The sequence below is a fragment of the Gymnoscopelus microlampas genome, assembly GCF_963454915.1.
Source record: "Gymnoscopelus microlampas genome assembly, chromosome: 3".
Classification (NCBI taxonomy): domain Eukaryota; kingdom Metazoa; phylum Chordata; class Actinopteri; order Myctophiformes; family Myctophidae; genus Gymnoscopelus; species Gymnoscopelus microlampas.
The window spans coordinates 2,660,320-2,687,953 of record NC_139940.1 but is presented as its reverse complement, the minus strand read 5'-3'; the positions used below and the strand labels follow the sequence as shown (position 1 = coordinate 2,687,953).

The window sequence follows — 27,634 nt, the reverse complement described above, 5'->3', positions numbered from 1 at the left end:
ATATATGTAAATATGAGACTGTAGCTACTGTCACACAACACACACATATATGTAAATATGAGACTGTAGCTACTGTCACACAACACACACACATGTAAATATGATACTGTAGCTACTGTCACACAACACACATATATATGTAAATATGATACTGTAGCTACTGTCACACAACACACATATATGTAAATATGAGACTGTAGCTACTGTCACACAACACACACACATGTAAATATGATACTGTAGCTACTGTCACACAACACACATATATATGTAAATATGATACTGTAGCTACTGTCACACAACACACACACATGTAAATATGAGACTGTAGCTACTGTCACACAACACATATGCAAGGGCGCCGATAACGTGGGTGCCCGGGGGCTAAAGCACCCACCGTGGGTGAGGAGCACCCACTGGGTGCTGGTCAAAAAAAAAAAAAAAAGTTTTTAAAAAAAAATATTTTTCAAAATCAGATCGCCTGGTTCAGATCGCCACTGAACAACCGAATTAACCGAAATAAAGTTACAAAACCCCCCCAAAAAAGTCAATTAACCGACTAAAACCCGCATTTTTTTTCGCGCACGCGCGTCTTGTTGGGCACCCGCTAGAGCTTATAAATATCGGCGCCCCTGCACATATGTAAATATGAGACTGTAGCTACTGTCACACAACACACACACATGTAAATATGAGACTGTAGCTACTGTCACACAACACACACACATGTAAATATGAGACTGTAGCTACTGTCACAAAACACAAACATATATGTAAATTCAACACACTTCTCACTCCCCAGAATGCATATTGTGACTTCTTGGGACGGACATCCGCACTCCAGCAATGCAGTGCAGTTCTCAAACCCAAGACGTAAAAGAGTGACGGGCCACGCTGCCGTCTAAAGCGGACTTGAACGGTCCCTCTGATATTTAGTCGACTAAAACTAGACTAAAAGTAAAATGTTTCACATGACTAAAATGTACTAAAACTAAATGGAATTTTATTCAAAAGACTACTGGAACGAAATATGACTGAAACTACTTCAAAACGTGCTGCCAAAATGAACACTGATGTGAAACTAAATGCTGTGACTGTAGGAGTTCACCGTTCTCAAACAGGACATATTTCACACTGACATTCACAGAGATCGTGTACACCCTATTTTACACGTACAGTAGCTGCACAGTGGGGATCAGCCATGTTTATCATCATCATCAGGATGTATGTTTTAATTATTATACAGCATACGTAATATCGTGACTTGTTTTGTTATGTGTCAGCTTTGGCAATTTACAATATATGTTATCATGCCAATGAAGCATTTTGAAATGTAATTGAAAAGTGTGTGTGTGTGTGTGTGTGTGTGTGTGTGTGTGTGTGTGTGTGTGTGTGTGTGTGTGTGTGTGTGTGTGTGTGTGTGTGTGTGTGTGTTACCTGATCTCATGCGGGTAACATCGGCAGTAATAAGCTGCATTTCCTGTCGCCACGCCTCCCCCACCAGAGCTGCACAAATCGTCATGATTTTACACAAATATCACAATGATTTTATCATGAAAACTATGTCATGTTATTTGGTCACCTTGCCTTTGTCTCCTCACCATTACAGACACACAATAACATCACAAGATCCAAATGAACAGCAAAGGCATTAAGAAAATGTTACCAATAAAAGTGATTAATAATCATCATTACAATATTAAGCAAAAATTACCGGGATTATCATTTTGACCATAATGGTGGCTTCAACTTTGAGAGTGTACAAATGTTAGCATGGCATGGCCAGACTAATACCACTGCTACCACTGATATTAGTCTGGAATCTCTGTGTGGAACCAGCATTTCTGAGGGGCAAATAAAAAAAATACCGCTGGTGATAAACCCGCCCCACATTTGCATCCTGGGCCCTGATTGGTCCCTCACAATTTCGGAGGGAGAGAAATGCAATCTCTATTGAGAGGGGCCTAATCTGAGTACCCAGAAGTTTTCGCCAGCTCTCGCATACAAACGGGATGGGCGAGGAAACTTCTGGGCCAGAGCCCTGGTATTTGTGGACGGGATGTAACTTAAGCTCAGAATCTGAGCGGACACGCCTCTTACCGGTCTGAGAGCTGTGCAACTCGTCTAAACAGTCCGACGAGAGGCAAACAGCAGTACACAACAATGGCGGCCGCAATTTCTCAAGGAGAAATTGCTTCCCGTCGCTCCTATTTACATGCAACACCCACTGCATGTGGATCCCGCCCCCTTTTCTTCATTGGCTGTTGATTTGAATCAGAACGCAGTGGCCGCGCCCCTGCTGTCCAGGCTCTGAGGCGAAGTCTCCCAGACTAAGAGGGGCCAGACCTAATCTGACAAGAAGGGCAATTTTTTTTGCAATGGCAGATTCGTCTGGAACCAGGCTATACAAATGTAACCAAATGGACCGCTATGGGTTACATTTGCACACTCTCATCATAGTTAAATTGACACTAAGGATTTTACTGTGTACAGATGTAAACACACAAAACTAGCCTCCGCAGTTTGTCAACAACATGTACGTGTGTTTTTTTCCCCGACCTGTTTTGATCTTCCTGCGTTCCTCTGGAGTGGCCGCCTCTAACAGCCAGAACCAATCATCTGCCTCCGCTCGCTCTGCCGGCAGCCAATCACCTGCGTCCGCTCGCTCTCGCTCTAGCGGCGGCGGCCATGTTTGGCGCATCGTTACGGCCGCCGTTTCGGCCACCGTCACCGTCTCCCACTTCCTGGTTTCCTCCGTGATTTGTACCCTCTGTGGAGACTGGCTGGTAGAGACTGTGGACACTGGAGACACTGTGGACACTGGAGACACTGGAGACACTGTGGACACTGTGGACACTGGAGACACTGGAGACAAAACACAAAGCATCTATGAACGTTTGGCCACGTTTACACGGCAACGATCAGAACAGAAAAGGACAAAGTGCTGTTGCGTTCTAACTTTTTATTTTGCGTTTCAACGGAGACGCGACAGTGACGCTGTGACACGCTGCCAAGATAGACCAGTCATGCATGCGTATAGAACCACTTACGTTCCACTTCCTATCACAGCTGTTTGTTTAAACACCAACGCAGCGTGGTCCTACGGCTCTGCAGCGATGTAATAACATATGCGACGTGAGCCGACGTGAGCCATGATGACATCACACGTTTTGCGGATTCCCCCGCGTTGCCCGTTTCCATGGGGACGGGAGGCGGAGCATTTACAAAGATTTCCACTCTGGAAGGTGGTTTCACATTGTTGCGTTTTCAACCCCCGATAACGCCGTTTCCGTCTAAACTGAAGATCCCCCCCCCCCCCCCCCCCGGTTTCTCTTGAGACCACTGTTGTCTAAACGGGGCCTTCTGTCGGGCAGAAACCAACTATGTCCAAAATATTAACTTCAGGAAATGGAAAAAAAAACTGTTTTCTAACACATTGAGTGCCATAAACGGTCCGGACCGTTTTTGGCCCATTTTTCTTTTTATACGTGGGGCCCACGTGGGGCGCTCTAACGAAACCTTGGGATCATCCAAGGAGTCTCTGAGAAGGAGAGGCCGGGTGTGGATCCATGTCAAAAATGCTTCCAGTCGTCCGCTCCAATGTTAACTCCTTGACTAAAAGCTTAATATCTCCATTTCTTTTTAACCTGGTGGAGGTGAGCCGTTTTCGATCGGTGATCACTCTCCAATGGAGGATCGCGTTAGAATTATCATTGTTCCAGGCGTTAGTCGGGACCCTCCGACGTCTCGCACGCACGCTGTGTTTACATGCACTTCCGTGTCGGGGCTTCTACAGCACGAAACATATCAGCGTAAGTGGATGGAAGAAATGCAGGCACTGAACGTACCCTATTTTAATAAACCTCTGGCACACAATGTGTTAAATCATGGTGACTTTATTCATTGTCAGATACTTGAATGTGTCCTTATATTATCATCACTTTACCCAAACACAGCTCAAGTGGAGTTAGGAGGTTTTTGACCATTATTGTAGAGATAGTTGTTTTGGCCATCATTGATTAGAATGACCATGTCAAGAAAACAAAAAGAAAACAACTAAATTGGAGTTAGGAGGTTTGACTGACAGTTTGAGCCAATAGAAAGACACGAAGGTTAGCCAATAGAAAGACAAGACATGAAGGTTAGCCAATAGAAAGACATGAAGGTTAGCCAATAGAAAGACATGGAGGTTAGCCAATAGAAACACAGACTGGTCTTTAGATTTGATGAGATAATTTTCTCCAGAACTTGCACTCTTCTCTAGAGCTTGTATTGAAACCCCAAGTCGACAAATGGAACCAAATGGTCAATTTGTACACTCCTCCCAGAGTTACATTAACACGGAGGATTTCACAGTATTGATTGGGTCCCCTGAGATTAAAACAAAATGTAAAGCACATCAAACTGGAGGTGGTTGGAATAAAAAGGTTTTAGGTGTCACTGCTGTAGGTTACCTGGTTGTTTAGCAGAGACATCGAGGAACATATACCAGTCATCCTCCATCTTTCCACCTGGCATGGTGGAGACCTCCCCCCACTGGACTGGTCTCTGTTCTGTCAGGATGGAGACCTTCTCCACCCACTGGTCTGGTCTCTGTTCTGTCAGGATGGAGACCTTCTCAGTCATTTGGGCTGGTCTCTCCTCTGTCAGGATGGAGACCTTCTCCACCCACTGGTCTGGTCTCTGTTCTGTCAGGGTGGAGACCTTCTCCATCATCTGGGCTGGTCTCTCCTCTGTCAGGGTGGAGACCTTCTCCATCATCTGGGCTGGTCTCTCCTCTGTCAGGATGGAGACCTTCTCAACCCACTGGTCTGGTCTCTGTTCTGTCAGGATGGAGACCTTCTCCACCCACTGGTCTGGTCTCTGTTCTGTCAGGATGGAGACCTTCTCCACCCACTGGTCTGCTCTCTGTTCTGTCAGGGTGGATACCTTCTCCATCATCTGGGCTGGTCTCTCCTCTGTCAGGATGGAGACCTTCTCGATCCACTGGTCTGGTCTCTGTTCTATCAGGGTGGAGACCTTCTCAGTCATTTGGGCTGGTCTCTCCTCTGTCACCGTGGTCTCAACAACCCGCACCACCTCTTGACCACGCTCTACCCAAGACACTGACACACACACACACACACACACACACACACACACACACACACACACACACACACACACACACACACACACACACACACACACACACACACACACACACACACACACACACACACACACACACACACACACACACACACACCACATTAAGTCAGATGTTAAGTCAAAGTTTGTTCAGCCCAAGAACCCCTTAGCTGAGAGAGAGACATGAAGCGGGGACCCCCACTACATATTGTATAATATTGTGTTTGACAGACACTTTCATCAGTGTTTTCACATTATCTTTTCTATCAATATGTTGGTGGTTGGAGTGCCATTCACGTGTTTCACGTGTTTACTGTGCACAACCAGACAGTTTCTGGATTCAATATTTAGATATTCATTTCATTAGGTTGCTATTGTACTTTTAAAAATAGTTAATTGTTAAACCCATTGGTCTTTATTTCTAATGTCACACAGTGAAAATGAGAAAACGAATCAAAAAATGAAGGTCTCCCCTTTCATTAGAAGGACAGTATCTGTGAAGAGATGCATGTAGATGTTTTTTTTTTAAATGATTCTAACGTAGAGTTTGTAGTTGAATAGGCTTGGAAGGGATGGTCGGGGCACTTTTATCAAACTCTAAATATCTAAATAATGAATCCAGCAACTTTCACTTAAAGTGAAATTCCCTGTTAAGTTCAGAGTCAAGCAAACAGCATAGTTTGCTTGGCAGACGCTGTGACCCACATTTAACACACGGTGGTCCTCTGACCGCTGTGTGTTTAGACATGATGACAGCTACCTGGTGGTCCGAGGAGGGGCTTCTCACGGATGACATCAAACACGATGAACCAATCGTCTCCTTCCGCTCGTTCCGTCGGCGGCACCCGTTGGACGCTTTTGACTTCAGACCAACGAGTCTGTCCCTGCCCTCCTCTCTCCTCCACGATGATCACCTCCCTCCATGTCGCTTCCTGTTCGCCCGTCACCTCTGTGCTGGTCACCTCTGTTTTTGTCACCTCCACGCCAGAGCGCCACAGCGGTTCCTCCGCGGTCTTCACCTCCATCACAGAGCTCTTCACCTCCATCACAGAGCTCTTCACCTCCACCACAGAGCTCTTCACCTCCATCATAGAGGTCTGCATGGCGTCTGAACGAGGCTGGACCGGGCCTGTCGGTACAGAGGGTGAGAATAGCTTTGGGACGCTCATCATGTCCACTTCAATGTGCCCTCATTACCTGTTTAACAATCTGGGAACCCATCGCCAAATAAAAAGGAAAAACAGCGCCCTCTGCTGTTTTTTACTCTTTCACTTGGCTCTGGGGGGAGCTAAATGGAGCACCCGTGCGCAAGGAAACAGGGTTTTTTGGTCTGCCCTCAGCGCTCCACTTCTGGTGATGTGCTTATGTTTTCATTCCCACTAACAATATTTCTACACGGAACACTAACACCACTTCCAGAGAACATGGATGGTTTTGGTTATAAGCCCACTTGTTTCTATGATGAAAGAGCAAGTTAAAATGTGAATATCTTTCCGTGGTTTTGTCTGCTCCGAGGACGCTATTGTTAAATGAGTTTTGGTTTGTTTTCAGTGGGAAGCGAGACAGTAAATCCCGCCCACTACATTTGATTGGGTAAAGCGCGGCCTGCTTCGTGATCTGAAGGCACGCCCACTTGTAGGCCAGTGCGTACATGCTATGACGAACCCCCCCGACAGATTCAAGCAGAGAGCAGAATCTGTTCTTGAGAGATTACCTGTCTAACTACTTCTCGAAAGTGAGAGACACCCACTGCCACAACACCAGAGTGAGCGACAGCAGCAATCTGGTACCCCCATAGAGTTATAATGCATCTAGAGGGCGGATTGACCCGCCCCCCCCACAGCTATTAATTTCTATGAAAGTTGCTCAGTGGCGTTTGAAGCACCCGGAAGTCTGCCGGAAGTTTAAAATTGGGTCCATTGGGTCTAATAGAATCTGTCTGCCGGAAGTACCAATATTGGGTCGAATAGGCGTGACCATAGAGTTATGAGCAGCCTGCGCACTAGGGTTTCAAACGGTAGAAGCATGCGCAGTAGCATTTTAAATGTGTAAGTGTTGCATTCTCAGATTGACCACCAGGCGACGGCCGCTTCACTGTTCTACCGCGGCTCTGGGGGCTTGGGTACCCCCCGCATTTAACACAACCATGGTAAAACATTCATCCTACTACTCTGACACCATAATGTGGAATGCCCTGACACCATCCATTAAAAAGATGTGGATCACTGGTTTCTTTAAAAAACGGTTACATACACTGCTGCCATTTTCCTTTTCTCCTCTGTAAATATAGCGGTTTGTATTTGTTGATGACACGTATTAGCGTGTTATCTGTTGATGAATTGAATACATGGGACCACAATGGAAACAGGTCCCCGGGACTTAGTTGTTATCCTTTCAGCCTAAATGTTTAACTTTAAGTATTCGATCAATCAATCAATCAATCAATACCTCTCTGTACGAAGACAGGCTCTTCACGAATAGCATCAAACAGCAGAAACCAGACATCATCTTGTTCCCGTACTGATGGTACTGATGGTACTAATGGTATAGGTTGTATAGGTGGTGTAGGTTGTATAGCTGGTGTAGGTGATGTAGGTGGTGTAGGCTGTGGTCCAGAGGTCTCCATCACTGTTATCTGTGGTTTCATCTCCACAGGTTTCTCTTCAGTCACTGCAGCTCTGCTGATGTAAACCTGACTCTGGGCTGAAACTGGACCTGATAAAACAAATAACACATCATGTACTGTTGCTGAACTGATATATAAACACCACACGCAGCCTTCAAATTCAGCTGAACGCAACAAATCTTGCCATTAAAGCTCCTTGAGGGGTTTCTAAATTGACCCTTACACGTCTTTAACTCTGACAGTGTACAAATGTACCGTCAGAGTTAAGGGGAGACCGTGACATTTTAAAGTTTAAATACTGTAAAACCAAGAGTAGAAAAAACATTGTCTGTGGTTAGTCTCCTTAAAAACTATAGTTATTTGTGTGTAAGAGGACTGAGTTATAATACCTGGAGGAACGTAGGACTGGGTTATAATACCTGGAGGAACGTAGGGCTGAGGTTGAGGCTCCACATCCAGTAAGATGAACCATTCATCATTCTGAAGTCTGATCTCCTCTTCCTGGATGTGCTGTCTCAGACCTATGATCTCCTCCACCTCCACTGTGATCTGGTCAAACAACAGATCATCTTCTGCTTGTCCTGTGGGTTGATCAGCTGCTGCTGTGTGGATCACAGTAGATCCTTTAGATTCCTGATGAAGCTGAACAGATTCCTGCTCCATGAGAACTGCTGAGAAAACAACATGAACCCCAGGATGAGAACACACGTCCCAAAGCCACCAGGCTGGCTGCTGGATCACAACTTCCACATTAAATCAACTAAACCAGTGTACTCCAGTTTAAATAGATTTCCAGGTGGTAACGTTTGTAAGATCTGAGAAAGAGCCTGGTGGCGCCAAACTTTAGCACGTGAAAATATATTTGCATTGGTGTGCAGATTTGAAAACAGATGATGAACACACCAAGACGTCGGAGCCAGCTCCAATGTCTTACCTTGTTTTGTCACAAGACAAAGCGAGGCACATTTATTTTGTATAGCACATTTCAACAACACAGCAATTCAATGTGCTTCACATCATGAGTTCTGATGACAAGACTGTAGCCTCTACAAGAAGAACAGTAGTCCCGAAAATAGTTAGACGGAAGCACTCGAAAAGAGACAAAGAAGGAGAGCGATGGAATTCAGTTGTACCTGGTGGAGAGTGAGACGGTTCTCTACCTGGTGGAGAGCGAGACGGTTCTCTGGGAGCAGCGTCCAGCAGAACAAACCAGACATCCTCTGTCCTCCTCAAAGGCTGAGAAGATGGAACTGGTGGAGAAGACGGAGCCTGTTGATCGTAGCTCCACTCTTCTCTGGTCTGCAGTGTTGTCTGTGATCTGATCTGTATCTGCTGGACTGTTGTCTTCTCAACCAAAGACACCACAGGTCCTGACAGAGAAAACACAAAACAAACAAACTCATTAAAAACACTATATGTCAGTAAGTCTTCAATCTTCATATGAGAATCATTATATCTATAAAAAAAAATCAAGTCAATTTGCAAGATGCAACAGCGACAAACGCTGACGATGACTCTCCTAACCGACAACCTCCGCCACCGATTCAACGTGCTCAGACGGTGGAGCGGCCAACGCTCCTTACCAACGACCGCCAACGGCGAAGGAATCGCCCCAATAAGCTATAATGACTAAAACTAAAACTAAATATATTGACAATTTTGTCAACAAATAAAAACTAGACTAAAATGTTAGGGAGGGACTAGAGGAGTAGAACTGCTGCGACGCGTTGTGAGCTTGTAGATCGGCTATTTTCAGATTGCAACCAAGTGTAAAATCAGCGATAACGACGCGATCAAAGCACCGCCAAAATACATCTTAGTCGACTAAATCAACTGTAGATTTAGTCGACTATAATCTTATGATAGTTAGTCGACTAAAACTAGACAAAAACTAAAACATTTCAGAAGACCAAAATATGACTACAACTAAATGGAATGTTATTCAAAAGACTATGACTAAAACTAAATACAAATGTGCTGTTTTTTCACTACCTACCTAGTGACACTGTGGGTTTTATCACTAGTGAAGTTACATCTCTGGGGACAACATCCAGAAACAGGAACCAGTCATCATCTCTGTTCATGTACTGCTGAAGTCTGCTCTCCTCTCCCTGGATGACCTGTCCTAGACGTATGATCTCCTCCGCCTGATCTGTGATCTGGTCAAACAGATCACCAGCTGCTGTGTGGATCCCAGTAGATCCTGTAGATTCCTGATGAAGCTGAACGGATTCCTGCTCCACGAGAACTGCTGAGAAAACAACATGAACACATTGGAGCAGGAGACCGACCTACATGTGAGCAGAGCTGAAAATTGCAAAAGTCAACCAAAGAACGACAAGAGTGCACTACAGACCCTAGAGCTGGAGCCCTCATTCAATGCCTACTTATGCTTACACCTCTCTGCTAGAACATCAAATGGTTCTACCTGCTAGAACATCATTCTCTAGTGTTCTTTGTAAAGTGACTTTGAGGTTGGGGTCATATACAAGACCCTACATGGTCTGTGCCATGTAGGGTGAATTCATTAAAATAATTAATTAAAAGGAAGCCTGAAAGAGGAATCAGTACCAGAACAACCACTCGAGGAGATTGTGAAGTGCCGCACCGGCAAACAACTTTGGGTCAAAATGTCCTCTCAGTACAGGGTTGTGTAGCATGGAATGGTCTTCCTCTACGTATAAGGGATTGTGCTACATTTACATCTTTTAAATTCAATGTGAAAAGATGGTTGCTTGAAAACCAAAGCTGCAACCATGTGTGTTCATGTTTTAGGTTTATTTTTAGGCTATGTAATGTTATGTAAATGTATTCCACCGTTTGTCTGTTTTTCTGATTTTATGTTTTGTGTGAGGACTGCGGATGAAAATTAGCATATTTGCTAAATCCGGTGTATTTACGTTCATGTGACGTTCATTAATATGCTCTGTCTTGTCTAAATAGACAAATAAAGTAAGTAAAGTAAAGTACATAGAAAAGCGCTATATGAATTGGATGTATTATTATTAGTTCTACCTGCTGTAATGTCGGATGGTACTATAGGAGGAACGTCCAGTAGAACATCGCCCTGAGAAGATGAAACCTGTTGATCGTAGCTCCACTCTTCTCTGATCTGCACTGTTGTCTGTGATCTGATCTGTATCTGCTGGACTGTTGTCTTCTCAACCACAGACACCACAGGATCTAACAGAGAAAACACACACAACTCATTAAGACAAAGGACAAGAACTTCCTACATCCGTGAGTCTTCCTGCGAGAATCAGGATATCTGTAAAAGCATAGTGGCTTATAACTCATGGGATGTGAAGGTGGTGCTGTGGATTCTAGCGCTACCTAGTGGAACGTAAGTCACATCTATGGGGACCACATCCAGGAACAGGAACCAGTCATCATCCCTCTCTCTCATTGGCTGCCGTGTATCGGGCATCTCTCTCATTGGCTGCCGTGTATCAAGCATCTCTCTCATTGGCTGTGGTGGGATTTCAGCAACGCGTCTCTGTCGCTCTTCAACGAACACCTCTGGTCTCTCCTCTCCTGTCTCCTCTCTTCTCTCCTCTCCTGTCTCCTCTCCTGTCTCCTCTCCTGCCTCCTCTCCTGTCTCCTCTCCTGCCTCCTCTCCTGTCTCCTCTCCTGCCTCCTCTCCTGTCTCCTCTCCTGTCTCCTCTCCTGTCTCCTCAACGGTTGTTCTTTCAGTCTTGGTCGTTTCCTCTCGGACTGTCTGCTCCCAGGTCACTGATATGAAGACAATAACATAAGAAGAATTCTTAAAACAGGAGGCGAGACAAAGAATTCAAACAGCGTCAACGTCAACGAAGCGTCATAGTTCATTTGCATCGATTTCGATCCCCTTAGCGATCTTGCTTATCGATACGATTCCTTATCGATCCCACTATTGATCCTTTTCTATTATTGGTAGCTGTTGGCAAATTGGTGCTAATCTGAGGCACCCTTTCACTTTCCTTTAATTTCAATAAAAAATAAAGCATGTTTGCTTCAACTGAAGGGATATGTGCATGCATTGTAGCCATTCAATTCATGTTCCTTATTTTTACTGATAGCTGGCAAGAACTTCAACAGCAATCAAAAGCTGTATTAGGATGACCAGTTTTTGCCAATGATTTGATTTCAGCGACATGACACTTGTGTCTCTCGACACATGACGTCCCGCTAGAATCGATAAGAGAAATGATAAGCCAAATCCTTATTGATTTCCGATTCTCAATAACTTCGGAATCTATTCCATGACAGAATGGATTCTCTATCCCCGCCCCTAAGAGGACTGGATCCTGTCTTGGTTGAGCAGCAGCGGGTTGAACGGTGACATGTACAGATAAAACAGTGTTGCATGGTTACATTTTTCCCTCCATTGTCGTGCCTGATTTTCCTCTTTGTCTCCACTGAATTCTCTTTCTCCATGACAAGGCTTGTACTTCCCACTGACACTGAAATTGTCATATATCGTATATCTGTACCTGGTGGCACGTAAGCAGTTTGTCTGGGAACGGCGTCCATCAGTATAAACCAGTCATCATCAGCCTGTGGAGGCAGTTCTCTGAGTGACGTTTGTCTGAACGTTGTTCTCTCTTCAAATGTGACCTCTGTGCTCTCCTCCGCAGGGGTCATCTTAACCTGCACTGTAGAGGGAGGATGGGGGTTCCCCTGAACCGTAGGATGGGGATTCCCCTGAGCACGCTCCACCACTGTAACAGATTGACATATAAGTAAACTAGGTTAGTGCCATGGATCCAAGCCGCAACATAATCGATCGATCGATCATAACTTGCTCTGAAAGTTCACGTGGTCCACCCATCTGAACACTTAACACTGCTTTCAAATAACCAATGTTTATGCTATACTAACACATTTAGCTGGGGACCCTCTCAGCACCACTTTGAGAACCCCTGCTCTAGCCCATTTAGACCTGAGGCTGACTCTAAAAACACCTTCTAAATCCTGACCTACGTTTTCTGAAAAACAACAACAAATGTATGTTGCTATATAATGTACATAGCACTCCTGAAAAGTATAGTTAGTCCTGAAAAGTATAGTTACAAAAAGGGGTTCCTGCCCAAAATGGGCTAGAGGGGGGGGTACGATATTGTACAGGGTCACAAAGTGAGGCAATGCCTGTAGGTGTGTTACCATAGAGGGGAAACCATATTGTACAGGGTCACACAGTGAGGTTTGTTACCATAGAGGGGAAACCATATTGTACAGGGTCACACAGTGAGGTTTGTTACCATAGAGGGGAAACCATATAGTACAGGGTCACACAGTGAGGTTTGTTACCATAGAGGGGAAACCATATAGTACAGGGTCACACAGTGAGGTTTGTTACCATAGAGGGGAAACCATATTGTACAGGGTCACACAGTGAGGTTTGTTACCATAGAGGGGAAACCATATTGTACAGGGTCACACAGTGAGGTTTGTTACCATAGAGGGGAAACCATATTGTACAGGGTCACACAGTGAGGTTTGTTACCATAGAGGGGAAACCATATAGTACAGGGTCACACAGTGAGGTTTGTTACCATAGAGGGGAAACCATATTGTACAGGGTCACACAGTGAGGTTTGTTACCATAGAGGGGAAACCATATTGTACAGGGTCACACAGTGAGGTTTGTTACCATAGAGGGGAAACCATATTGTACAGGGTCACACAGTGAGGTTTGTTACCATAGAGGGGAAACCATAGTGTACAGGGTCACACAGTGAGGTAGTAGGCCTACCTGTAGGTTTGAAGACGACCTTGTGCGGAGAGCGCTCCATCAGGATGTACCACTCGTCTTTGACTCCGCCCACCTCAGAGGGCCTCCTCTGCGCCTCCCTTCTCTCCTCCCGTGACTCCTCCGCTACGATGGTCACTCTCTTCTGGCTGCTCCTCCCCGTCCTCTGGACGTTCTCCTCAGAGGAGGAGGAGGAGGTGATGAAGACTTCTGAAGACATGGATGTTGATCTTCCTTCAAGCTGGACCCTTCGTCTCAGAATGCCGTGCTCCACTCGCTCCTCTGCCTCCTCTTCCTCAGCCTCCTCTTCCTCCTCCTGCCTCCTCGTAACTTCTTCTTCTGGTGGAGGGACCTCCTCCATCTCGTCTCCTTCAGAAACCTCCTTCACTTCCTCCTGTACAGTGTTCATTTTGACAGCATATGTTGATGTAGTTTTAGTCGTGGTCTTTTGAATGAAATTCCATTCAGTTTTAGTCATATTTTAGTCTAGTCTAGTCTAGTTTTAGTTTAGTTGACTAAATATAAGATTTTAGTCGACTAAATCTACAGTTGATTTAGTGGACTAAAATGTATTTTGGCTGATTTATACTCAGCTGTGAGCTGAAAATAGCCGATCTACAAGCTCATATATAGATCGTCTATTTTCGGAGCATGACACCCACACGCATTCAAGCATAAAATGACTAGATCTCTTCTCCACTTCTACTGGATCTCTTCTCCACTAGTCTTAGTTCTACTGGATCTCTTCTCCACTAGTCTTAGTTCTACTGGATCTCTTCTCTGCTAGTCCCTCAATAACATTTTAGTCTAGTTTTTATTTGTTGATGAAATTGTCGGTTTATTTAGTCATAGTTTTAGTCATCATAGTTTAGTTTGTATCTAGTTTTCGTCAGTGATAAAAAGGTAGTCGACCAACATTTTTCGTCATAGTTTTAGTGGACAACATTAACACCTCCTGTACCTCCTCTGCTTGACGTTCCACAGCTGTGCTCATCTCCTCCACAGTGGTCTCCACCACCTTCTTCACCAGACTCCAGGCCAGAAGATCCACCTCTTTCTGGGACAAGTCTTCAGCCTCCACCTCCTTGCTGCCCTGGTCCTCCGCCTCTCCTTTTTCTTCTTCTAGCAGACCCTTTAAAAACACCTTCTTTATGTCCTCAGCCAGTTCGTCCACGTCGCGTTCCTCGCCGCCACCGCTCCTCTCTCGAACGGCCGACTTGAACTCCGCCCCGCCCGCTGCGTCTTTCACCAGTCTGACCTCTTGGCGCGAGGAGTCGTCTACTTCCTGTCGGAGCCTGGCCACTTCCTCTTTCCCCAGCTCTCCTTCTATGGCGTCCTGGATCCTCCCCGCCAGCTGGTCTACCTCCTGGAGCCTCCCTTCCAGGACCTTCACCTCCCTGAGCCGCTCCTCCAGAACGTCCGTTTCCTTCAGTGTGGACACCACGGTCCTGACCTCCTGTCGCCTGAAGCTCACTTCCTTCGTCGTCTCCACGCGTCTCACTTCAGTCGTAGCCGTCGCCTCGGTGCGGACGTCCTGACGTTCTCTGGTACCTGAGGAAGAATTATACATTATACTATTACTGTTACTATGGTTGTTTATATCTAACCTTTATAGTTAACACATTGAGTGCCATAAACACGCAGGTTGATATGAGCAGGTGCTCTGAGTCTTTGATTAGACAGAGGTCTGTTATTGAGCTCATTATGAGGCCATTATGCAGAAATAACACACCAGTGAATTCAGTGATTGACCAATCAGAATCAAGCATTCAACCAAGCTGTGTAATAATGCACATTAAAGCATAACTCCTCCTGCCTCATCAATTACTGATTGATCCAGAACACCACAACTTACCCTCCGTGTCCTGCTGAAGTCTGCTCTCCTCTCCCTGGATGTCCTGTCTCAGACGTATGATCTCCTCCACCTGATCTGTAGATCCTGTAGATTCCTGATGAAGCTGAACAGATTCCTGCTCCATGAGAACGGCTGAGAAAACAACATGAACAGGAGACCGAACTACATGAGAGCAGAGCTGCAAATCAATATCACCTTTATTTATAACATCTTGCCTCGATTACCATTAATGAACGATAAATGAACGATTAATGAACAATTATTTAAATAATTAAATTTCATGAAATCTCTGTTTGTCTGAACACGTATTTATCCTCACTTGGTTGAGCATTGATCTGAATTTGCGCACAGGAATTGGCCCTTAGCCTAGGAAGACAGCCACGAACGCCATTTTTCACTTGGAGCGCTTTCATAGCGTTCGAATAGAGCGTTAATTCACTAGCGCAATGCTCGCATGAACGTCGTGTTATTTGCACAAATAGCTTAGCTGCCTGAAACTATGTAAGCATGGACTTCTCACGGTTGTGGTAACGACTTATAGTGCGACTCAACATCAGGTAAATGAGCGGGTTGTTACACACAGCCATGATCAAATGAGCAGCCTCCTCTCCTACAGTTTAACTAATAAATAATAAGAACAACTAGAAAAAGTGCTCCTCGGAGCACAGGTCTCCGCCAGGTCAGGTACGTTATTGTGTCCTCCTGGTGGCGCTATAATAGGCTTATGTCTTAGGCTTTTCACGGCAATCAGACACTGCATTCATGATTTGAGGCTTTTGTTCCAAAAATGTGTTTTGCTAAGATTAGACCTGCTGGTGGGCGCTATAACAGGCCAATGTGAAAAGGGTGGCATTTCTTCCTCGGCCTAGTGGGAATGTGCGTGTGAAATTTCACGGAAATCGAAAGCTGCATTCATGATTTGAGGCATTTTTTTCAAAACGGACCAATCCTGCAAACTTTGGAAACCAACCTTAGCCAATGAGGATGGAATATGGAAAATCGGACAGAACCGTGTTGATCACATGACTATAGAGATAATGTGTACCGATTTGCATGACGTTTGGATAAAATCTGTAGGAGTAAATGGGTTTTGCACAAATCGCCCTCCTGGTGGCACTATAACAGGGCTATGTGAACAATTTGGGGCAGAGGTTCTGAATTGGCATCCAGGGACTGTGTGTGCACAGTTTCGCAGCGAGCGGGCCAACGGTGTCGGAGATTAGACGGACACACACACGGACGGACGGACGGACAGACGGGGGGTAAAACATACTCTCTCGCCATGCCTTCGTCCTGGCGGAGACAATAACAATAATAATGAACTCACATGGAGACTGGGTGAAGCTGCGGTCCAGTCTGTAGTACCAGTCGTCTTCTTGTTTGAAGACCGGCTGTAACAGCCTGCAAACTGAGCTGGGTGCTGTGGAGCCACGCCCACCTGGTGATGTTAATCATATTCATTACATCAGTAACACTGTTTTCTCTCATCTTTGACGGGGAGACAAAACTATGTTAGCTGCTACATTATTCATGAGCAGAAGTAAATAATAAAGAATATGCATGAAGTGTGTAAATTAGACCCTCCAGAAAAACGCGATTATGTGCATAATAATGAGATTATGCGCATAATTATGCGGGGGTAAAATGATTTCACAACTGCGCATAATCTCACAACTTTTCGCATATTCCGCAACTTTGCGCATATTTTGCAACTTCACGCAATTTCACTGCATAAAATCACATAAAAACTAATCGCAAAATATAGGATTTTAGCCTGCATTTTTCTAGAGGGTCTAGTAGTAAATTAAGTAAATCTCAACATTACCTGCTGTTTGGACAGAGCGGACGGACGGCAGCGGGGGAAGAGATGGACGCCGACGCAGGAAGACAAACCACTGGTCTCTGTCCCCCTTGTCCCCGGTGTCCTCCGTGTCCCGTTTGTCCTCCCTGTCCCCACCCTGCTGCCACCTGGCCTCCTGCTGGTCCTCAGATACCTGCTGCTGGTCCTCAGATACCTGCTGTTGGTCCTCAGATGTCCAGCCCTGCTGTGATTGGCTGACGGTCCTGCTGCTGGAATAAGAGCTCTGCCGGGTGCTTGTGAAAGTCTGGACGGGCTGAGTGACCTCCCCTCTGACTGTGGACACATGACCATGACGATGACCATGATGATGATGATGATGACGATGGCAGCCGTTGCTTATGGGTTTTGTTGGCGAGATGAAGGCAGCGTTTTTGCAAAGCTTTTAAGTGGCCATGCCAGATGTTAAGCGAGACGTTAAGCCAGATGTTAAGCCAGACGTTAAGCCAGAGGTCAAAAGGATAAAGTGAGCGCGGTTAAGCAGAGGTTAGCGTGAAGCCGAGTGGCAGCAAATGACGTCGTGTCGTTTGGACGTCGGACACAAAAGGACCAGACATGATGTCAGAGTCAGAACAGACACAACAGAGCTGTAAGCAACGGGTCAAACACAGTCCTGTTGTTTCACACGCAAAGCAACGATGAAACCGTTCAAAGGACAGGTTCCTGGATCAGAAACGACCATGAGAGGATGGAAGGTAAGATGTGTCACATCTCATGAGAGGATGGAAGGTAAGATGTGTCACATCTCATGAGAGGATGGAAGGTAAGATGTGTCACATCTCAAAGCAGGAGGGTCTTTGGCCACAAGCTCTCAGGTTAAGATAATGCATGTTACGCTGTGTGATCACCTGATCCAAAGCTGAAAAGACGAACGTCTGCAAGTCAAAGCCGAGGTGAAAAGCAGTGAGTTCACCTTGATGGGAGGTGATGTTAAATCATAGAGCCGTTAGCAAGCTGGAATAAAACACACATTGAGTTTGTTAGAAAGAACTCCTACACAACTTCTGGGGTACCTGCTGCTTCTGAGAAGGTGTATACTCTGTCAGATGCTTCTGAGAAGGTGTATACTCTGTCAGATGCTTCTGAGAAGGTGTTTACTCTGTCAGATGCTCCTGAGAAGGTGTTTACTCTGTCAGATGCTCCTGAGAAGGTGTTTACTCTGTCAGATGCTTCTGAGAAGGTGTTTACTCTGTCAGATGCTTCTGAGAAGGTGTTTACTCTGTCAGATGCTTCTGAGAAGGTGTTTACTCTGTCAGATGCTTCTGAGAAGGTGTTTACTCTGTCAGATGCTCCTGAGAAGGTGTTTACTCTGTCAGATGCTCCTGAGAAGGTGTTTACTCTGTCAGATGCTTCTGAGAAGGTGTTTACTCTGTCAGATGCTTCTGAGAAGGTGTTTACTCTGTCAGATGCTTCTGAGAAGGTGTTTACTCTGTCAGATGCTTCTGAGAAGGTGTTTACTCTGTCAGATGGTTTTGGGAAGCTGTCAGACTCCAGCATAAGGAACCAGTCATCATCTTCACACCTGTTGGGGACTGAGGAGAGCTCCAGCGGGTGAGAAACTGCAAAGAGTGGAAGCACTTTAACCACTTATCACAGAGGTGTGAGCGCTCTTCTATTCAATCTACACCAGGGGCCCCTATCTTGAGCGCTGATTTAAAAAGAATTAAAAGAAAATAGCAGATGTACGAGCTTGTATATCTGAGCTTGTACATCTGCTATTTTTTAATAGCCAACGTTAAATCTAAAATGACACAGATGCTTTTCCGGCTTTAATAGCCGTTCTACAAGCTCACAATGTGTCGATGTAGATCGATTATTTCCACCCGCTAGATAGGGCCCCACATCTCTTTGCCAAACACCGATCTACAAGCACACAAGCTTGTAGATCGGTGTTTTTTGGGCGAACATTCCCCCCTGAATAGAGACGCTGGGGTTCAAGTGGTGAAGAAGAGAGAGGCTGAGCCGCACACACACACACACACACACACACACACACACACACACACACACACACACACACACACACACACACACACACACACACACACACACACACCTCCGTCCAGGCATCGGGACAGCCTCTTGCTAGCGGAGCGGGTGAACCTGGGGGCGGGCCGGGCGATGAGGGAGCTGGCCTGGCGGCTCTGGGCCTGGGTCCGCCCGCTGTAGCGGAACTTGGAGCCCAGGAGCATGAAGCGTCGGGAGGACGGAGGCTCCACCGTGGAGACCCTGGAGATCAGGAGATAACCATTCATTCACCTAACATATTTTGTAATAAATTTAGAGTAGACTCTAGAATTTAGAGTGGTCCTTTTGTGTCCGACGTCCAAACGACAATAGACATGTTTAATATTGCGTCAAATAAGAACTGTGTTCCAAAAATAAACAAATGACCCCGGCGGTTTGACTCTTATGGATATGAAGCATCAACTGACGGTGAGAAAACGATAATGTTACTTCCGCCAAATTAGTTAAATTTTCGGCAGAAACATACTGTATCAAATAAAAGTGACTGACTATCATAAACGATACAGAACCTCCTCCCTGACAATATCGCTGAGACAGTTTGTTTATTTTTGGACCACAATTCTTATATGAGACGATTCTAAGACGACCCAATGTTATTCTCCATAGAGAAGAAGGTGTGATGTTCTACAGACATATAGAAGGTGTGATGTTCTACAGACATATAGAAGGTGTGATGTTCTACAGACATAATGTTTACCTGAAGAAGGTGTGATGTTCTACAGACATATAGAAGATGTGATGTTCTACAGACACATAGAAGGTGTGATGTTCTACAGACACATAGAAGGTGTGATGTTCTACAGACACATAGAAGGTGTGATGTTCTACAGACATATAGAAGGTGTGATGTTCTACAGACACATAGAAGGTGTGATGTTCTACAGACATATAGAAGGTGTGATGTTCTACAGACATATAGAAGGTGTGATGTTCTACAGACATATAGAAGGTGTGATGTTCTACAGACATATAGAAGGTGTGATGTTCTACAGACACATAGAAGGTGTGATGTTCTACAGACATATAGAAGGTGTGATGTTCTACAGACATATAGAAGGTGTGATGTTCTACAGACATATAGAAGGTGTGATGTTCTACAGACATATAGAAGGTATGATGTTCTACAGACATATAGAAGGTGTGATGTTCTACAGACATAATGTTTACCTGAAGAAGGTGTGATGTTCTACAGAAACCTTCCACAGCTTCTTGGCGGCTTTGTAGTTGGGCAGTTTGAACCCAATAGTGCTCTCATACTGCTCCTGCTGCACGTGAACAAAATAATACACGTACATATAATAATACACGTCAGAACATATTATAATACACGTTAGTACATAAAATAATACACTTCAGAACAGGGGTCTTCAACAGGGGGTCCGGGACCCCTAGGGGGTCCTCAGAGTTACTACAGGGGGTCCGCCAAATCTTTGTGTTATGATTATTTTTTTTTTTTACCTTAACCACTTGAACCCTAATATCCCTTTTCTGATGAGAACTTGAGCCAAAAATAGCCGATCTACAAGCTCACAACGCCTCGCGCTGCGAGGCGTTGTGAGCTTGTAGATCGTCTATTTTTGGCAAAGAGGCGTAGAGGGAAAAAAGAGCAGACCGAGTGAAAAAAATAATGTTTTAATCTGAAACACAATTTTATACAATATAGAGTAGGGGGTCCCTGCTTCATCTCTCTCTCAGCTAGGGGGTCCTTGGCCTGAAAACGTTGAAGACCCTTGCTTTAGAACATATTATCGTAGCAGTCGGTAGCAGAAACCTTCACTCTAACTTTTTTGTGTGTTTTTTCGTAAATAAATTGATCATACTACAGTGTCACACAAAAGCATCAAAAGCATCAAAAGCTTTTTTGGGGATCTCATTTGAAACAAGCCATTGTGGCTTTTGTGAGCGATCCATTTCAGCTGACCTTGTATGGTAAACTGTACTTCCATGTGCTTTTTCTATGCACATCTTCTACATAAAGTATTCAATCAATCGATCAAAAACAAGCTCGAAGAATGTCACGAAGCAACACGTTTTCTTTTGAGCTTGTAGATCTGCTACTTTTGCTATTTTTGAATTCGGATCCTGAATAGTAACAGTTTTGGACATGTCCACCCGACGATATAAAATAATAGATTTAGTAAACTCTGATAAACATATAAAATAATAGATTTAGTAAACTCTGATAAACATATAAAATAATAGATTTAGTACACTCTGATAAACATATAAAATAATAGATTTAGTAAATCCTGATAAACATATAAAATAATAGATTTAGTAAACTCTGATAAACATATAAAATAATAGATGTATTAGCTAAACTCTGATAAACATATAAAATAATAGATGTATTAGCTAAACTCTGATAAACATATAAAATAATAGATTTAGTAAACTCTGATAAACATATAAAATAATAGATTTAGTAAACTCTGATAAACATATAAAATAATAGATGTATTAGCTAAACTCTGATAAACATATAAAATAATAGATTTAGTAAACTCTGATAAACATATAAAATAATAGATTTAGTAAACTCTGATAAACATATAAAATAATAGATGTATTAGCTAAACTCTGATAAACATATAAAATAATAGATTTAGTAAACTCTGATAAACATATAAAATAATAGATTTAGTAAACTCTGATAAACATATAAAATAATAGATTTAGTAGCTAAACTCTGATAAACATATAAAATAATAGATTTAGTAAATCCTGATAAACATATAAAATAATAGATTTAGTAGACTCTGATAAACATATAAAATAATAGATTCAGTAAACTCTGATAAACATATAAAATAATAGATTCAGTAAACTCTGATAAACATATAAAATAATAGATTTAGTAAACTCTGATAAACATATAAAATAATAGATTTAGTCAACTCTGATAAACATATAAAATAATAGATTTAGTCAACTCTGATAAACATATAAAATAATAGATTTAGTAAACTCTGATAAACATATAAAATAATAGATTTAGTAAACTCTGATAAACATATAAAATAATAGATTTAGTCAACTCTGATAAACATATAAAATAATAGATTTAGTAGACTCTGATAAACATATAAAATAATAGATTTAGTAAACTCTGATAACCTACATTTGAAGTTTTCTGAAAAACTTGTATTATATTTATTCAAAAGTTACAACAAATGCATGTTGCTATATACTGTACATATAGCTACAACAACCCCAAAAGGGGTTCCTGTCCTGAAAGGTATAGTTACAAGTAGGGGTTCCTGCCTAAAATGGATTAAACATATAAAATAATAGATTTAGTAAACTCTTGTAAAGTGTGAATAAAGTGAATACCTCTGACGCTCGTATCTTGATGAAGAAGCTGCTTCTCTTGTAGGAGATCTTCAGGACTTTGGGCCAGGGGAAGCGGTTGATCCTCAACTTATCTTTATAAACCATCAGCCCACTGGAGCACACGCCTAGAGTGATGTCCACACCCTCTAGATCCTACACACACACACACACACACACACACACACACACACACACACACACACACACACACACACACACACACACACACACACACACACACACACACACACACACACACACACACACACACACACACACACACACACACACAGTACAAATTTGTAACAATTCTGTTACAAAATTATATTTTGCACCAATAGCGGATCACCACTAGAGGGCAGGCTTTGCTTAACATAACATAACATTGATTTGACTGATCTCTCCTTGTTCTTATATAGGGCAATGTATTTATTATGCTAATTAAAATCTAGATGTTTAGTTAACATAGCATCAAAATCAGTTTAACAACTGTAAACCTAAATACATCGGCTATTTGAAAATAGCCTATTTACAAGCTTACAACGCATCGCATCGTAACACATTGTAAGCTTGTAGATCTGCTTTTTTCAAAAAGTCTTGGAAAAATGCAAAATATTTTGTAAACATTTTAGAAACACATCTTGTATGGGGGGGGTCCCTGACACAACATATTTTCAGATCCGTGGTCAAATACACATTCATTTGGGGGTCCTTGAGAAGCAGTGATGTTATGATGATGTGTGACCTCTGACCTTGGCCTGGTGAAGGTCCACTCCGTACATGGAGAGCTTCTTGGCGTTTTCCAGAAACGACATGTCAGCTTGAGCTGGACTCATGGACCTGTAGGCACACACACACACACACACACACACACACACACACACACACACACACACACACACACACACACACACACACACACACACACACACACACACACACACACACACACACACACACACACACACATTTTAATCATTTATTTATGTCCACATAAGAGAGATACAATACAAGGACACAAATATTACAAGGTGCTGTCAAAAATGTACAGTCAGCAAATCATGGACAAATACTCCCACACCTTTTAGGGGTACAAATAACAGCGCCTTCGCCATATTTGGCGGCTACCGAGAGTAGAACAGATTCCACAGAATTTTGCAAGCCGTTTAGCTGCTTTTTTTTGCATCCCAAGTTGTTGGAAGCCTCTTACAACCAACCTATGTACATGTCCTAGGCTGCCAAAGATAAACACAATTAGATTGCACCTATAACCTAGCTCTGTGATGGTATGGAGGAGCGGCTGGTATTTAATGACTTTGGTCATAAAAGCTTCCTCTAAGCTAGAATCAAAGGTGCAGCCATTTCAAGAATGGAAACTGATCTGTTTCCTTCATTGACAACAACAACATCTGGTGTATTAGCGGAGAGATGTGCAAATATTTCAGGATCACACACACACACACACACACACACACACACACACACACACACACACACACACACACAGCCATAGATGGATTAATCATGTGTGTCTCACATGATGTCCTGTTGTTTAACACAACTAAAACATATGTCTGCAGTTATAAGACTACATATCAGGAGTAATATAAGTATTGAGTATAATCCCCGGCACTAGTACCATCAACCATCTCTCATCTAGTCTGGGTGTCTTTTCTAACAATGTTCCAAAAAAGACTCATAACCTACAGTAGGCATCATGCCTAAAGATATTAATCAACCGAAAATAGCCTATCTACAAGCTCTCATTGCTTGCATTGAGAGCTTGTAGATCGGCTATTTCCGCTGCCCAACATGTATACATAGAAGAAATGCTGCTGGCTTCTATGGAATCCAAATGACAGATGAGAACTTTAATCCATGCATCATGTTTGACTGGCTACAGGTGTTTGGGTGTAGTTCCAGTGCTCTAGCCTGGTAAACCCTCCCTCCGGAAATCTCATTTGTATGACAAGCTCCAGACCTCTGGAGCTTGTTCAGAAAGCTGCGGCTCGCCTGGTGTTCTCCCACACAACTATCCTTCTCCGTTCTCTACGCTGGCTCCCCGTAGCAGCTCGCATCCAGTTTAAAACCCTGGTGCTAGCCTATAGGGCAGTGAAAGGAACAGCTCCTTCTTACCTCCGGGCTATGGTTGATGCCTACACCCCTGCCCGACCACTTCGGTCTGCCGCCTCGGGGCGACTGATTGCCTCGTCGCTCAAGGGTCCTTCTAGTCGATCTACACGGTCACAACTTTTCTCTGTTCTGGCCCCACAGTGGTGGAATGAACTTCCCACTGATGTCAGGACAGCAGAGTCACTGCCCATCTTTCACCGCAGGCTGAAAACCCACCTCTTCAGGAAACACTACCCTTCCTCTTTGCCTGGCCTACTTGTTGTTAACTAGTTGTACGAACTCTTGTTTTATTGTTTTATTGGATCTTGTTTATTCTTTACACTTATTTGTTTTATCTCTTGCTCATTTGATTTTCCTACTTTGTCTCATCTGTTTAAGAAAGTAGGTAGCTGATATATTGCACTTTTACCTTAGCGCTAGGTATGCTCTTGGTTGCTTGTTTTAGAAGAAAATGCACTTAAGACTTCTGGTGATTAGTAGTTTAGTTCCCTACCTACAGTGTATGTTGAATGCACTTATTGTAAGTCGCTTTGGATAAAAGCGTCTGCTAAATGACTGTAATGTAATGTAATGTAATGTAATGTAATGTAATGTAATGTAATGTATTTGATTTCAGTAGTAAGTCTGGCATTAAAGGCTTTTTGGCTGTGGGCGGGAGCTGGACGGGAGTAATACCTTTGACAGACAACTCCTTCAGCCAATCAGCTTGTTTGTTTACCACCACCACAGAGCAACGTGACACAAGGGGACTTTTGAAAGAGCCATGCCGAAAATAGGTTGCTTTATACGGATACATGACTATCACTGCCCGGCCCAGAAAAAGTAAAAAAAAAAAAAAAAGGATGTGTCGGGGTGTAGTACCAGTGCTCACCTGTAGGTGCGGTGCAGCTCCATCACCTTGTCCTCCAGCTCTTTGCTCTGCCCGGGGGCCAGGTTGAGCTGGCTGACGTAGTCGGCAGGGTGGAGGTCGGGGTCGTACTCGCCCAGCTCCGACTGGGCCGTGTAGGAGCCCAGCAGGGACAGGGTGACGAAGGAGCAGGGCAGCACGCCGTTCAGGATGTCCTTCCTCAGCTGCAGACACAGGAAGTACCTGCAGGACGGCCACACAGAGAACGGGGCTTCGTTTAGATCAGGGGTGATGATGCAACTTTGATGATGCAGAGTAGAGCACTGCATCACCAGCACGACCCCGGTAACTATCGACCGGTGTCAGTTTTGGGTTCAGTGTCAAAAATATTTGAGAGGGTAATCAATGACCAATTAAACGAGTACTTAAATAGGAACAATCTAATGTACAAACTCCAATCAGGCTTTAGAAAGTCATACTCAACTGACACATGCCTACTATTCTTAACGGAACAAATTAGGAAAGAGGTTGATAGTGGGAAGCTGTGTTGAATGGTACTACTGGACTTACGGAGAGCATTCGACACGGTGAACCACATTAGACTTCTCAACAAGCTTGAGGCCCTGGGGGCAGACAGGGCAACATGCAAATGGTTTCAATCCTACCTAACGGACCGCGAACAGAGGGTAGAGGTAAATGGTGTTTTGTCAGATTCAAGCTTCATGAAATGTGGTGTTCCTCAGGGAAGCATTCTAGGCCCTGCACTGTTTTTGGTATACGTGAATGATATGACAGACGCCTGTAACTGTGATTTGTTCTTGTATGCCGATGATTCTGCTCTGCTGATGTCCCATAAGGAACAATCCACACTGGAGAGTTCCCTGAGTGAGGAATTGACAAAGGTTAATTCCTGGCTTATAGATAATAAATTATCTTTACACACAGGGAAGTCGGAATCTATTCTATTTGGTTCTAAAATCAAATTAGGAAAGAGCCCCGATTTCAAGGTCAAATTAAATTCTGACTTCATTGAGGCTAAATCATCGGTGAAATACCTGGGTTGTATCTTGGAGGGTAACCTAGATGGCCGAAATATGGCCAGTAAGGTACTGAGCAAAGTTTCTGCACTGACTAAATTTCTGGCAAGGACAGCAAGGTACTTGGATAGGGAGACAAAACAGGTGGTAGCCAATTCTCTTATTATGTGCCATTTTGATTTCGCGTGTACATCTTGGTTTGAGGGCTTATTGAAATCCCTCAAAACAAAGTTACAGTCAGCTCAGAATAGACTGATCAGGGTCATTCTAGGGTTAGGACCCAGATCCCATATAGGTAGGAACCAGTTTAGAGAACTCAACTGGCTCCCAGTAGAATCCAGGGTAATCATGGCCAGATTGACCATGGTTCATAAGATAATATATGGAGAGGTCCCCATATTTTTAAAGACATGTTTTACTCAGAGAAGCGAAGTACACCATTTTTTCACCAGAGCCAGTGTAGCAGACGTGAGCCTTCCGGCTTTTAAAAGTAAAGTAGGCAGGGAATCATTTACTTACATAGGAGCCACACAGTGGAATGACCTCGAAAACAGTGTCAAACTGACAACAAATCTGAGGATTTTTAAATACAAAACTAAATCATGTCTATTAGAAAAGGTTCCCCTATAGAGGGTCTTTAGACTAGGAAAGATAAGGTAGCTCTTGTTTGTGTACTGTGTATGTTACTTGTGTTCTTGTATTGTTTGTATGTATGTACTGTGAATGTTACTTGTGTTTTGTATTGTTGTGTAAGGTGTACTGTGTCTGTACTGTGTATGTCACTTGTGTCTATGTAGTGTTACGTTAGTTACATGTGCTGTATTGTAAAGTATTTTTAACGTATTGATTGTTAATTGTTAGAGGACCTCAACGGAAATAAGTCTCAGGACTTTCTTGTGTTATCCTCGAACTGCGGTGACCATGTGGTGATGGCTTTTCAAATAAATCAAATCAAATCAAAACCCAACGCAAGTCTTGCGGGTGTGGGCGGTATTTAAATCTCTCTCTCGCTCTCTCTCTCTCTCTCTCTCTCTCTCTCTCTCTCGTTCTCACGCT

At 43.7% G+C, this 27,634-nt stretch overlaps 1 protein-coding gene across 1 annotated transcript in view; it reads right to left on the bottom strand.

Moving 5' to 3' along the window:
- LOC311041589 (uncharacterized protein) overlaps positions 1-27,634 on the bottom strand; it is a 61,653-nt gene that overhangs the window by 22,218 nt on the left and 11,801 nt on the right. Inside the window, exons 7-28 of the mRNA XM_084052033.1 lie at positions 25,566-25,784; positions 23,314-23,401; positions 22,562-22,714; positions 20,396-20,493; positions 19,257-19,429; positions 18,214-18,759; positions 17,168-17,476; positions 16,670-16,780; positions 15,343-15,474; positions 14,449-15,038; positions 13,491-13,881; positions 12,229-12,456; positions 11,090-11,488; positions 10,772-10,939; positions 9,753-10,007; positions 8,890-9,126; positions 8,176-8,427; positions 7,579-7,845; positions 5,891-6,259; positions 4,455-5,081; positions 2,560-2,865; positions 1,438-1,506 (exon numbers count right to left, since the gene is read on the bottom strand). Of these exons, the coding sequence (XP_083908159.1) occupies positions 1,438-1,506; positions 2,560-2,865; positions 4,455-5,081; positions 5,891-6,259; positions 7,579-7,845; positions 8,176-8,427; positions 8,890-9,126; positions 9,753-10,007; positions 10,772-10,939; positions 11,090-11,488; positions 12,229-12,456; positions 13,491-13,881; positions 14,449-15,038; positions 15,343-15,474; positions 16,670-16,780; positions 17,168-17,476; positions 18,214-18,759; positions 19,257-19,429; positions 20,396-20,493; positions 22,562-22,714; positions 23,314-23,401; positions 25,566-25,784 (5,987 nt within the window). The remainder of the gene's footprint in view (positions 1-1,437; positions 1,507-2,559; positions 2,866-4,454; positions 5,082-5,890; positions 6,260-7,578; positions 7,846-8,175; positions 8,428-8,889; positions 9,127-9,752; positions 10,008-10,771; positions 10,940-11,089; positions 11,489-12,228; positions 12,457-13,490; positions 13,882-14,448; positions 15,039-15,342; positions 15,475-16,669; positions 16,781-17,167; positions 17,477-18,213; positions 18,760-19,256; positions 19,430-20,395; positions 20,494-22,561; positions 22,715-23,313; positions 23,402-25,565; positions 25,785-27,634) is intronic.